Source organism: Gymnoscopelus microlampas, assembly GCF_963454915.1.
Source record: "Gymnoscopelus microlampas genome assembly, chromosome: 24".
In the NCBI taxonomy this organism is placed as follows: domain Eukaryota; kingdom Metazoa; phylum Chordata; class Actinopteri; order Myctophiformes; family Myctophidae; genus Gymnoscopelus; species Gymnoscopelus microlampas.
In genome coordinates this window covers 13,874,823-13,887,322 of record NC_139961.1, presented here as the reverse complement: position 1 = coordinate 13,887,322, position 12,500 = coordinate 13,874,823, and the positions used below count along the sequence as shown (strand labels likewise).

At 40.9% G+C, this 12,500-nt stretch overlaps 1 protein-coding gene across 6 annotated transcripts in view; it reads left to right on the top strand.

The window, feature by feature from the left end:
* dmd (dystrophin) overlaps positions 1 to 12,500 on the top strand; it is a 555,891-nt gene that overhangs the window by 288,785 nt on the left and 254,606 nt on the right. For all 6 annotated transcript variants that reach the window (XM_084050679.1, XM_084050677.1, XM_084050678.1 and 3 more), the window contains 2 exons: positions 1 to 104; positions 4,724 to 4,847. The exon at positions 1 to 104 is cut by the window's left edge and continues 120 nt beyond it. In XM_084050679.1, the coding sequence (XP_083906805.1) occupies positions 1 to 104; positions 4,724 to 4,847 (228 nt within the window). The remainder of the gene's footprint in view (positions 105 to 4,723; positions 4,848 to 12,500) is intronic.

Genomic DNA, 12,500 nt, shown 5'->3' with positions numbered 1-12,500 from the left:
CGGGAGAAGGTGAGGCCGTCGCCTTCTCCCGTGCGTCAGACCCGAGAGTCCCCGCCACCACAGAAGAAGAGAACAATGGGCGGGGACTCCGAGCTCAGGAAAAGGTGTGTGTGTGTGTGTGTGTGTGTGTGTGTGTGTGTGTGTGTGCGCGCGCGCCATAGAGTTAAAAAATAATAGAGAGGGCACCGGAAATCCCCGCCTATCCACATATGTAATCCCTTTCCACCCCTTTTCTTCTGGTTTGGGAAATGTGACGGGCGGGGCCTATTTGGGGCCTCTGTGACACGTTCTGTGTCACGGAGGTGACGCGTTTGTCGAGTCGCCTCCATGCGCAACCCCGTGCGCTAGCTCGTGAGTACGGCTGTCACGATTGCAACCTTAAGTTGACGATTAATTGTCACTCAAATAATTGCGATGAACGATTTAATTGTGTGTTTGGCGTTGGAACATTATTTGGAACATATGAAGCCTTTTATGTTTCGTAATAAAAATAAAAATAAATCATGGGGCAGAGTATGACAAATAACTGAAATATGCAAAGAAATTATTGACTAATTTAATAATTTTATGCATGTAAAAATAGCAGAAATAGCTGATCTACAACGCGTTGTAAGCTTGTAGATCAGCTATTTCTGCTTTTTTAATATTTGAAAATGTGTGAACATTTCTCGACATGGAAACGATTATGCGAAAATTATTGCGATTTTCTCCAATAATTGTGATTAGACGATTATATGTAATAATTGTGACCTACTCGTGAGTCGAGGCCATTGGTCGAAACCGTCTTCGCTCGTTCATGTGTCCTGGCCCCGGCCGCAATAAGCTGCAGTACCTACAAACGGCCAGCATATCCAATGCGCTTCACTGCTCCCTCTCTGTTCTGGGGGCTTTGGTGTGTGTGTGTGTGTGTTCGTGTCTATGCGATCAGCAATGTGTGCCCCACCACCATCAAGGAAGACATTTAGCGTTTTATGTCTCTATGGAAATAATCTCTTTCTAATGACGCATGGATGGTTCCAAATTACTATTATATCAGCGCCGTCGGGCAGAAACCTCATATCTCCATGTGTTAACTGTTTGTGTTTTATCCGTAAATTAATACCCTACTTGTTATTACAGTGTCACGCACAAGTATCAAAAATAGCAGATCGAGCTTGTCGAGCTGCTATTTTTGTTATTTTTTCATTTGACTCCTGAAAAGTAACAGTTTTAGACATATGAGGTTTTCCCCCGATAGAGACAACGATAATTGAATTTCACTGCTCTTTTTTTTTCCTGTCTCAAAGACCACCTCAACGTTAAAAAAAGAAAAGTAGTTGCGTACCAATTGAAAGTAATTTCTTATTAGAAGCGGTTCCCAGTGATTAAATTCCACCTGCTTTGCACCCCCCCCCCCCCCCCCCCCCCATCCTGACAGGAGCCTATTGATTATCTTTATGCTATCCATTTATAAAAGGCCTTCACCAGGGGAAGAGAGAGCAGCAAAACAACCACCCCAGGCTTCAAGCAGAAGCATAAAATCGTTAGCTTGTTAGCTTTTAAGTTTGTATATATTGTTTTCCCCGCCAGCGTTTCATTTACAAAGCTATATTATATTATCATCTAATAGCTCTCAAGGACAATATAATGTGACCATCTGTTTGGTCTGCTTCTGTCTGTTAACAAACCTGAGCCTCACAGCGTCCCTATTCTGGGGGGGGGGGGGTGTGGGAGTGGGGGGCTGACATTAGCCCAAAATAGACCCACCATACCCTGGGATCAATACAATTCTCGTTTTTTCTGATCCGGTCTGGAGCGGAAATAACGTCTACAGTGGCGGATTTAACAAGTTGGGGGCTCCAAGCAAAGCTTAAGTTTGGGGCCCCCCTCCCCCACGCCTCCATCTTGTAGCTTGACTAGTGAGACTAAACTAATTGATTCGCATTATGTGGGGAACAAAAACAAAAACAATAGCGAACAAAAACAATGCGACGCCAATCGGAACACACTCCCGGAACCCGGACAGTGTTGTCAGATGGGAAATGTTGAATTATCGTACCGGAGGCTTAAGATTATCGTATTTGAAAGAAAACTATCGTACACAGCCAAAACAAATGAAACCACACGTGTAAATATGTAATTTCACCCAAAAAAAAATCGTATTTAGTGAAAGAAACAACCTTGTTTGAGACTCCTACGGGACAAAAAACGCATCACATATGCTGCGTGGAAGCAGGCGACTTCCTGGACACAAATAAAAGCCTGAAACTGGACTGGAAAGACGCGACCGGTGTTTTTAATGCCTCAGTTTTAGAATGAATACCGGGGCTTTCCTCCGCGGTGGAAAAGCCTGGTGACGCGTGGTTTAGACCCACCATTGGGCAAAAGTTGGAAAAGTAGCAATAGCTTACATCTCTAAACTCTCTGTGCAGCGCATCAGTTACATTCTCTGTAAAGAACTTATGCTAAACTTTATCATATCTTATATCAAATACCATTCTTCAAAAATCTCCATCCATCCACCATTCAGGTTCATGCATCCCTTTCTGCTGTCCCACATCAGCAGGTACGTCATTGTGTCCCAGGTCGTGCGTTCAGTGACCACCCTTACACCTGGCCTTAACATGTGTCCTATAACTACTTACTGTACTGTACTGTAATCCATAATTATGCACTGAAGATACCGTCATTCACACCCCCCTCTGGAGGGGGGGGGGGGGGACATTTCCAGTGGTGAAAAAAGTATTCAAATGGTTTACTTAAGTAAAAGTATTGATACCGCAATGTAGAAGAACTCTGTTACTAGTAAAAGTCCGGATTTAAACATTTACTTGAGTAAAAGTACAAAAGTATTGGTATCAAAATGTACTTAAAGTACCAATAGTAAAAAGTACTAAAATGTTTGAAAATAGCCAATCTACAAGCTCACAACGCGTTGCGAGCTTGTAGATCTGCTATTTTCAAATAGCCTTCGTATAAAATAGGGCTAAAGTGGTTAATGTATTATAATGTGATAATGTATTATGCATCTGCAAAATAACTAGTAACTACATTTTTCAAATAATTGTTGTGGAGTAAAAGTGCAATATTTGCCTTTGAGATGTAGTTTAGTAGAAGTAAAAGTATAGACACTTATAAATACTCCAGTAAAGTAAAAGTGCCTCAACATTTTACTTACGTACAGTACTTGAGTAAATCATCATCCATGCTTGACACATGTTAATGCCAGATGTAAATGGTTTCTCGATAAACAGTATCTGGACACAGTCTTGGTAAGTTGCAGAGGTCAAGCACGGTCACTGGTTCTCAATGTGGGGGTTCCAGGGGGTCCCCAGCTAAATGTCTGATAGTTAGGAGCCAAGTGGACAAAGTATACAAAGCCTGTAAAGGCTAAATTTATGTGTGTTCTATAACAGTAGAATTATAGTTACCTCTTGATGTTATTGTCTGTTACTGTGGTGTCTTAACCCATTTTAACCGGGAACGCATCTGTGTAACCACTTTACAAAAATAGCATATCTACAAGCTCATAGCGCGGCACCGAGTACCGCACTATGAGCTTGTAGATCTGCTATTTTTGAAAAAAAATCTTGAAAATATTTGCAAATCTTTGAATATACATATATATATATTTGTTGTTATCAATTGTTTTTATTATCATATCAGCAATACAATTATGTTTGTATCGGTACATTTTTCAACAAAAACAAGAAACAAATATACATATTTTTAAACTAATATTTTGTAACTCAAATCTTTGCTTCTAGGGGGTTAGGGTTACCCTAACCCAGGCTAACCCTGGAACAAAATATTTTACAAATGTTTGCTTTAAAAAATATTCAAAGATTTGCACACACATTTCCCAAAAAATAGCAGATCTACAAGCTCATAGCGTGCCAAAGAAATCTAAAATGACCCGAGATGCGTTCCCGGTCTTAATGGGTTAACTGTGGTGTATTTATGTATTTATATATCGTCTTGAATGTATTTTATTGACCCAAGCAAAAAATGTTTTCCCCTTGTGTGTAATAAAGGATATCTACTCTAATCTAGCTGTCACTGTGGTAGACTGTTGTAAACATCTTGAAAGTCTGTCTTAGACTATCAGATTATTTTTTTGTGATGAAAAAGAAAAAACAGTATAAGTGATCTACAGTCGTCAGACATTGTGATGTAGGCCATTGGTTCTCAAAGTGGGGCCCGGGGACCCCCAGGGGTACTTGAGGGAGTTCCAGGGGGTCCCCAGCTAAATGATGGATAGTTAACCATATGGACCCTTATGGGTCTGTAACTCAGAAATTGTACAAATGGAACCAAATGGACCCTAACGGGTCCATTTGGTTCCATTTGTACACTCTCAGAGTTAAATTAACATTGATTTTACTATATAAATTGGAGTCCCAGAGATAGAAATGCCATTCAATGGGGCTCCTTAACCTAATGCATGTCAAACTAGGGGTCCTTGAAATTAAAATGGTTGCGAATCACTGCTAGAGCCGTATCTTCTCTTATGGGGTCATATCTGGCATATGTTTTCAAATGGGGGTCCGCAGGCTAATAAGTGTCAATTTGGGGGTCCTTGACATGAAAAAGTTTGGGAACCACTGATGTAGGCTTGTCTTGTTGAAATGCTGTAAAAAAATAAAAAATAAATGTAGCTTGAAATAGGCAATCTTGCAATAAAATATGTGCCCTTGAAGAAAAGCAATACCAATGTTGTATGCGTGTGCGTGTGCGTCCTCAGGTTTGACGTAGACTTCACAGAGGTGCACAGCTACATGACTCGTGGCGAGGCCATCCTGCAGAGTCCAGAGTTCTCCGTGTCTCGGAAGGAGGGCAGCATCCAGGAACTCTACGACAAAGTGCTGGTAAATGCTGATAATAACCCTCCTGACACACTGCAAGCATAATATCAAGACGCATGCAATATCATATGGTCATATCATATTACGGCTTAATTTGTGCCCTAGCTCCGGAACCTGCCTGCTGCGCTCGGGCAAATTTAGAAGGTGCTCCGTCACCTCAAATACACACAAATACACAATATGTTTTTATTTTAGGCTATTTATTATTAATTCAACTTTCCCTTTCCCACATCAATGTCCCTTCCTGTAATGGAAAAAGGGCCGTGGATGAAATGAAACCGAGTTACGATCGTAAATCACCACAATTTAAAACACTTTATTATGGCTTTTAGTCGGTATTCATGAGCTCCGGCACCTAATGATTTACACATTAAGAACTGTGGCTGCTGTCACAATGGAGGTGTCACTTTGGACGCGTTAAAAACCTGTTGTCAGAGCTCGGTTCTGTTTTAGAGCGTGGACGCGTGGCACTAGACCAGGGGTGCAGGGACGTGCACAGATAGACCCTAGGTGGTGCTAGAGCACCTGCCCTTTGCCCTCTTGATCAGAAGTGCCCTTTTGAAATAAAGAAAAAAAAACGTTTTTTTCTTTTCCAGTTTCAGCAGGGGTCTTCAACAGGGGGTCCGGGACCCCTAGGGGGTCCTCAGAGTTACTACAGGGGGTCCGCCAAATCTTTATGTGATATGATTTTTCTTTTTGCCATAACCACTCGAAACCTAGCATCCCTTTTCTGAGGAGAACTTTAGCCAAAAATAGCAGATCTACAAGCCCACAACGCCTCGCGCTGCGAGGCGTTGTGGGCTTGTAGATCGGCTATTTTTGGCAAAGAGGTATAGGTGTAGAGGGAAAAAAGAGCAGACCATGTTAACCAAAAAAAAAAGTATAATTTACTTGAGCACCTGCCCCTCAAAATGTCTGTGCACGCCACTGCAGGGGTGGGCAACTGATGATGATGGAGAGGGCCACTATATTTACTACTGCAGAGGGTCACATACTGTGTATACTGTCGGGCAGACACGTCTTATCTCCGTATTTTGACTTTTTTTTCCGTAAATTTGCCATTCTATGTCACACAAAAGTAGCAAAAATAGCAGATCCACAAGCTCTAAACGCGTCGCACTGCAACGCGTTTTGAGCTTGTAGATCTGCTATTTTTGCTACTTTTGAATTGGAATCCCGATTTATTTATTTTTTGCTATTTTTGAATTAGAATCCTGAAAAGTAACATTTTTATTTAAATTCAAATGCATTTAGTTATACTTGTGTTAACTTTATGAACTTAAATACAAATACATTGGACATGAAAAAGACAACATAATTTTAATACTAGTCATTAAGCTACTAATACAGACTGAAGTAATTAAAGCGGGTCATGTTTGCATGTTTGGAATTGTAACAGCTGAAATAAATAATATATCAGTATTCTGATATTAACCTGCGGGCCGCATTAAGTGAAGGTGGGGGCCCCTGGGCCCCCAGTTGACCAGTTAATGTGTGCACTAGAGCATTTGAAATGAGTTGGAGGAAAGCAGAAAACAAACCTCTTTTTTTATTATTCATCTTTCTTGCAGATGAGTGTGAAAATCCAAACCAGGTCCTCATTGGTGCAAAGGGTGACACAGTGAATGAGCAAAACGCGTTGGCGTTTTTAAACTTTTGCCATGCATTAGCCAATTCACAATATTGGCTTTTTAAAATATTTTCCACACGAGTGCGTTTGGTCGCGTTGATATTTTACTTAGCACATTCAGAATAAATACGTAGTGTGTGTGTGTGCCCACACGGTCATGGCTAAGTGACTCTTTGCACAAATAGGTGCAGAATGTGCCATCATTTGAACAATGAGAGCTGTGTCGGTGTTGTAATTAATCTCCTACGCCAGGCTGAAGTGGGCTCATTTAAAATGTCTGTCCAAATGCTGCAATAGACACTTAGTCCATGAGCCAGACAAGATTTCATTATCAAAAGAGTGGGCAAAACCATACCTATATTAAATTGTTCATAGGGTCAATACGAGTAAATAAATAATATGATAACCTTTCCACAGGAGCAGCTTTTTCATGGTTATCACACATTTTGTTATTTTCCCCATACGTACATGACAGGTGAAAAAATGACAAAATTTAAAAAAGAGTTATCATAATGAAACTTCCTGAGTTGATTACTTACATGAAGACAATGATTTATCGTATTACAAGTTTTCTGAAATTGTTTATTTAAATATGCAAATTAGGCTTTTAGTCCATGAGCCAGAGCCCCAAAATTGAGCCAGATATTGAATATTCCCTCGTTAAAAACCTTTGACTCCAACATCTTAACAAAATGAAATAAGAATGTTGACTCTGGCTTTGTCCAATGTTCCAATGTTGATTCTGGAAAGTTATGCGAATTCGGGCATATTTTCCTAATGCCTAATTTGCATATTTAAATATACAATTTCAGAAAACTTGTAATACGATAAATCATTGTCTTCATGTAAGTAATCAACTCAGGAAGTTTCATTATGATAACTTTTTTTAAATTTTGTCATTTTTTCACCTGTACGTATGGGGAAAATAACAAAATGTGTGGTAACCATGAAAAAGCTACTCCTGTGGAAATGTCATCATATATTTATTTACTCGTATTGACCCTATGAACAATTTGATATAGGTTTGGTTTTGCCCACTCTTTCGATAATCATTGCTCAATTTTGGGGCTCTGGCTCATGGACTAACTGACACAAGTCCCTCTTCAAGGCAGGGTGATAGAAGCGCACTCATTACTGAAGACACTGATTTCATAAACAATGTTTTTCGCCCCAAAAAGAACATTTTTGTTGAAGAAAATGTTATTTTGGTGAAATTGCATACATTAAGAGTAAATGGATGAATGCAGTGCAAAAGGCACCTGTTTGCTGGTGCCTTTGCAGAATTAATGCAATTTCGCCAAACTGACATTTTATTCAACAAAAGATGTTTGCATCGATGTTATTTTTTGGGGCGAAAAACAACAACATTCCGACCTTAAGTGAGAGAGACAGCAATACATTGCATACATTTCCATGAAAAAATAACACAAGGATGGGAAAAAAATGTGTGTGTGTGTGTGGTGGGTCATTTGGATTGTTTATGAAAGCAGTGTCATTGTAAAGCGCCTTGGATAATGGTGCATATATTAGGCGCCACATATGCACCATTTTCCATTTAGCATGGTCTGCTGGTATGATTCAATTAGATATATACTGTGTATCATTGAATACCAGGGAAGAATAGTCCTCTACTTAAATCACTACATTGAACATCACCTACAACTGTATCTCTTATGTACGTTTACACCCAATGACTGTGATTATATCACTACTTTTGAGGTTTGTTAAAACTTATGTACACACCTATGAGTTATGATGGATTGTGGAAGTTGCTAGCCTGGTATCCAGCCTGCTTCGCTACGTTCGGCGGACTTTTTTTTCTCTCTTCGCTTCTCAGTCTGGAATGCCTCCTATCTCCAAGGGAGGCGGGACATGGCAAACGTTTCGAGTCGTGCCGTGGCTTCTGATTGGTCTGTGGTGCGGGGCGGGACAAAAAAAACAGTGTGATCGTTGTGATTCGTCATTTGTTTGAACAACATCCAATCAGCAACGACGTTGCCTAACGTAACATATGTAGTTCCAGTGTAGTTCTGCAAAACGAGTCAATGGGGTGCATTCCAGACTGAGAAGCGAAGAGAGAAAAAAAGTCCGCCGAACATAGCGAAGCAGGCTGGATACCAGGCTAGGAAGTTGCATAGAGCTTACATTTTTCCTGTTCATTGGACAGCTCTGCCTTGGTAAAACATTTACATCTGTTTTTATTGTTCACTGCTTTTTGGGTTGTTGTAGTTATGGAATGGATTGTGTCAGCAGTGTGAAGAATGTTTTCAGTTGGCACACAATCCACTCTCTGACTACAAAACAGTGGTGATGGAATCAGACAACCCAAAAACAGCTCCCACAAAACATAACCTCGAAGCAGCTTTAGCACTGGAAATGGATTCATAGTCAAGTCATGATGCTTAGGATACACATTCCACGGCCTCTTGAGGTATTATACAAAAATGGGGGGGGTACCAGGGGGGTCCCCAGCAAAATTACTTATTATAGCGTCACAATCATTTAAACCACTTTAACCATATTATATACTTTGACTATTCAAAAATAGCAGATATACAAGCTCATAGTGCGGCACTCTGTGCCATACTTAGTTACTTTCCACCACTGTCTCTAACTCTGTGTACAAATGGAACCGTGTACAAATTGAACCAAATGGACCCGTGCCTCACAGGTGTATCATTGATATGGGGTCCTTGATATGAAAACATTTGAGAACCACTGAAATATCGGACTGTACCATGAGCTCAAATACTTCATTGAATATTTTATTGTCATTACCCAGCAAGTTAATCCATATTGTCTGAGACGGTGGGCCTCCGCTGGTCAGACAATGCCATGCCATTTGTCCGATTGCCCATTGTTCCCGAAGTACCATTGGTCTGACAGCACACATTATAGCTACAGTAACGCCTATCCCTAACCTTGACCTCTCACGGACGTTTCGGCCAACGGCCTTCCTCAGCGTGAATAATGTTTTATTCGCGCTGAGGAAGGCCGTTGGCCAAAGCATCCGTGTGTGTGTGTGTGTGTGGTCTGCTGCTGCTGCAGGGGCTACACAATAAATAAGAGATCCTAAAAGGACAAAGTGAGTGCTGGGGGGGTTGTTTCTAAGATGCTGTTTCTGCCAGAACCGTGCACCCGTGAACTGTGAACTATTCAACTGACGATCGAGCGCTCGCCTTTCTCTTTTTCAACTCACAGTAACCTTGACATTGTTCTGTCTATTGGGACTGTGGGACAATGGGCTGTTGTCCAATGACATTCTCTTAGGTCACTGCTTCCCAAACTGGGGGTCGACTCGGGAGCCCCAGGGGGGTCCCCAAATTATTTTGGGGGTGTCCCCCAGATGATTAGCCTAGCCGAAACATTGTTTTCTCACTCAGCAGTAAACAAACCAACATACAGTATAAGTGTATACAGGGTATCTGCACATTTCTAAAGTTACGATTTAGTGACTTTTAAGAATTTTTCACTTCCAAATTGGCCAAATATTACATAAGAAAGGGGGAAAACATTGTGAAAACAGCCAAACTACAAGCTCACAACGCCTTGCACTGCGAGGCGTTGTGAGCTTTTAGTTTGGCTGTTTTCACAATATTTATCTGCGGAACCGAGTCACACTAAATGTAATGTCTACAATTCCAAGAGAGCTTGTCCGGGTTGGGGGGGGGGGGTCCCCACCTCAAATATGATTATTTGTTTTACCAACATGTAAACAGAGACCCAAATGTGTTTGTACAAGTGCGTGCCAAAAGCAATGCTACACGACACGGTGTTAACCCATTAACACATTGCCTGCCAGAGTTTTTTCAGATTTTTAGCTGTTGCCTGCCAGGGTTTTGCCATGTTTTTGGTACCTGTTCGCGTAGCCACAGATTTTTTTCCTCCAGTATGATTGATCCCCAGATGGTTTCTAATCACAGATGAGATTCAGGTGTGGTTTCACAAATGTCAACGAGGTCATTTTGACCTCGTTGACATGTTTGGTTGATGTTTCAATATAGCTCAAAAGCAGTAGTTTTAAACCAAAAAACAAAGTGAATTGTTTGTCCGTTTGAATTTTAACATTGAAGTGAATGGAGCAGCAAATCTTCGAACATTTTTAGCTCCTAATCTGTTCATAATTCGACAAGGGTTGAAATTATAAAAAAATGCAAAAAAAAAAAAAAAATTTTTTTTTTTTCCTTTTTTCCAAAGACGTATATATACGTCATTGGCAGGCAACAGCTGATTTCTAAATGACGTATATATACGTCTTAGGCAGGCAATGTGTTAAGACCTGGAACTGTCATTTTTAGATTTGAGCTAAAAAGCATTATTTTACACTTTGGGCTATTCAAAAATAGCAGATATACAAGCTCATAGCGCGGCACCGAGTGCCGCGCTACGAGCTTGTAGATCTGCTATTTTTGAAAATTCGTGAAAATGTGTGCAAATCTTTGAATATATATATGTTTAAAGCGAACATTTTTAACTCAAATCTTTGCTTCTGGGGGGTCCCTGGAACAAAATATTTTGATGGGGGTCCGCAGCCAAATACATATCATTTTGGGGGTCCTTGACATGAACAATTTTGAGCACCACTGATATAGAAACATACGTTTTTCAGAAAACTGTTGGGATTTAGGAGACATGTAGAATCGGCTTCAGGTCTTAAAGGGTTAATACATGCAGGAAGCTACCAGTTCAGTTCAGCATCAGCATCGTTCAGTCAAAATGTTTTAATTATCATACTGAAAAGCAGATGACAATTAATGCCACTCATTGTGAGCGCCGTCTCTGCTTCCTCTATGCTTGAAAGCCCTATCTGCACCAGCCAATTTACAGCACAGAGAGAGAGAGAGAGAAAGAAAGATGGATGATAGAGAGAGATCGATGCATAGAGAGAGAGAGAGAGAGAGAGAGAGAGAGAGAGAGAGAGAGAGAGAGAGAGAGAGAGAGAAAGATACAGATAGATGGATAGAGAGAGATCGATGGAGAGAGAGAGAGAGAGAGGGTAAAAAGAGAATAAGTTCCACCGAGTTCTTTTCCTCAAGAACAGACTGTGCCTCTTTCAACTGGTAATTAGTTTGCTACGCCGCGACGACTTGTACCATGGCCAAGTTTAAGTTTACACACGCCCGCCCGCCGTCACAGATGAATGAGCAACGGGGCGCGCAGTGGGAGAACGGTATAAATAGCAAACGGAAAGAAAAAAATAATAAATGCTCCGCGTTTCGCCAGAAACCTCTTATCTCCCGAGGCCACGTCGAAACAAACGCGTCACGGAGGACAGCCGCGGATTCATCACTTCCTGGAAACGTTGTGTTCTATAACCGTCTCTTGTCGGGCGGGAACCTTGTATCTCCATATTTTAAAGAGGTGGTGCCATGGTTTTGCACTTTTTCTGTTTTTCATGTGTCTATGAGGTTGATAGAACTTCATTAAGGCCCCCGCTGGTGGTTTTATGGTGTTTCATGTCTTCTCTGACTATTTGGAGTTTTTTCCTGGAGGCTGAAACCTTGAGAGTCAAACGTGCCAATCCAAAAACAGGGGCATAGTGACATCACAGAGCCCCCAAAAAACATACCCTCCCCCTCATTATCATAACACAACAGGTGTGGGCATGAGGAGGAGGAGGGACTAGGACAGGTGGGTGGTGCTAAGGTGGTGGAGGAGGTGCTAAGGTGAGAACCAGGCATACTTAATGAACTGGAGGCGTGTCCACATAAAAACATTTTTTTTTAACAATTTCTGTACACTTTTTTTTTTGGAAAAAAATCCTTACATAATAATAATACCTTATGATCAGGTTTTAGGGTTGAAAAATATCATGGCACTCCATCTTTAACTTTTTTGTGTTTTTTTCGTGAATAAATCCCCTATTTGATCATACTACGGCGTCACACATAAGCTTCAAAATTACCAGATCTGCGAGCTCGAAACGCGCCGCGTTTCGAGCTTGTAGAGCTGCTACTTTTTTTTATTCAACCCATTAAGACCTGGAACGCATCTGTGTCACTTTTTCATTTGAGCTATAAAAGCAT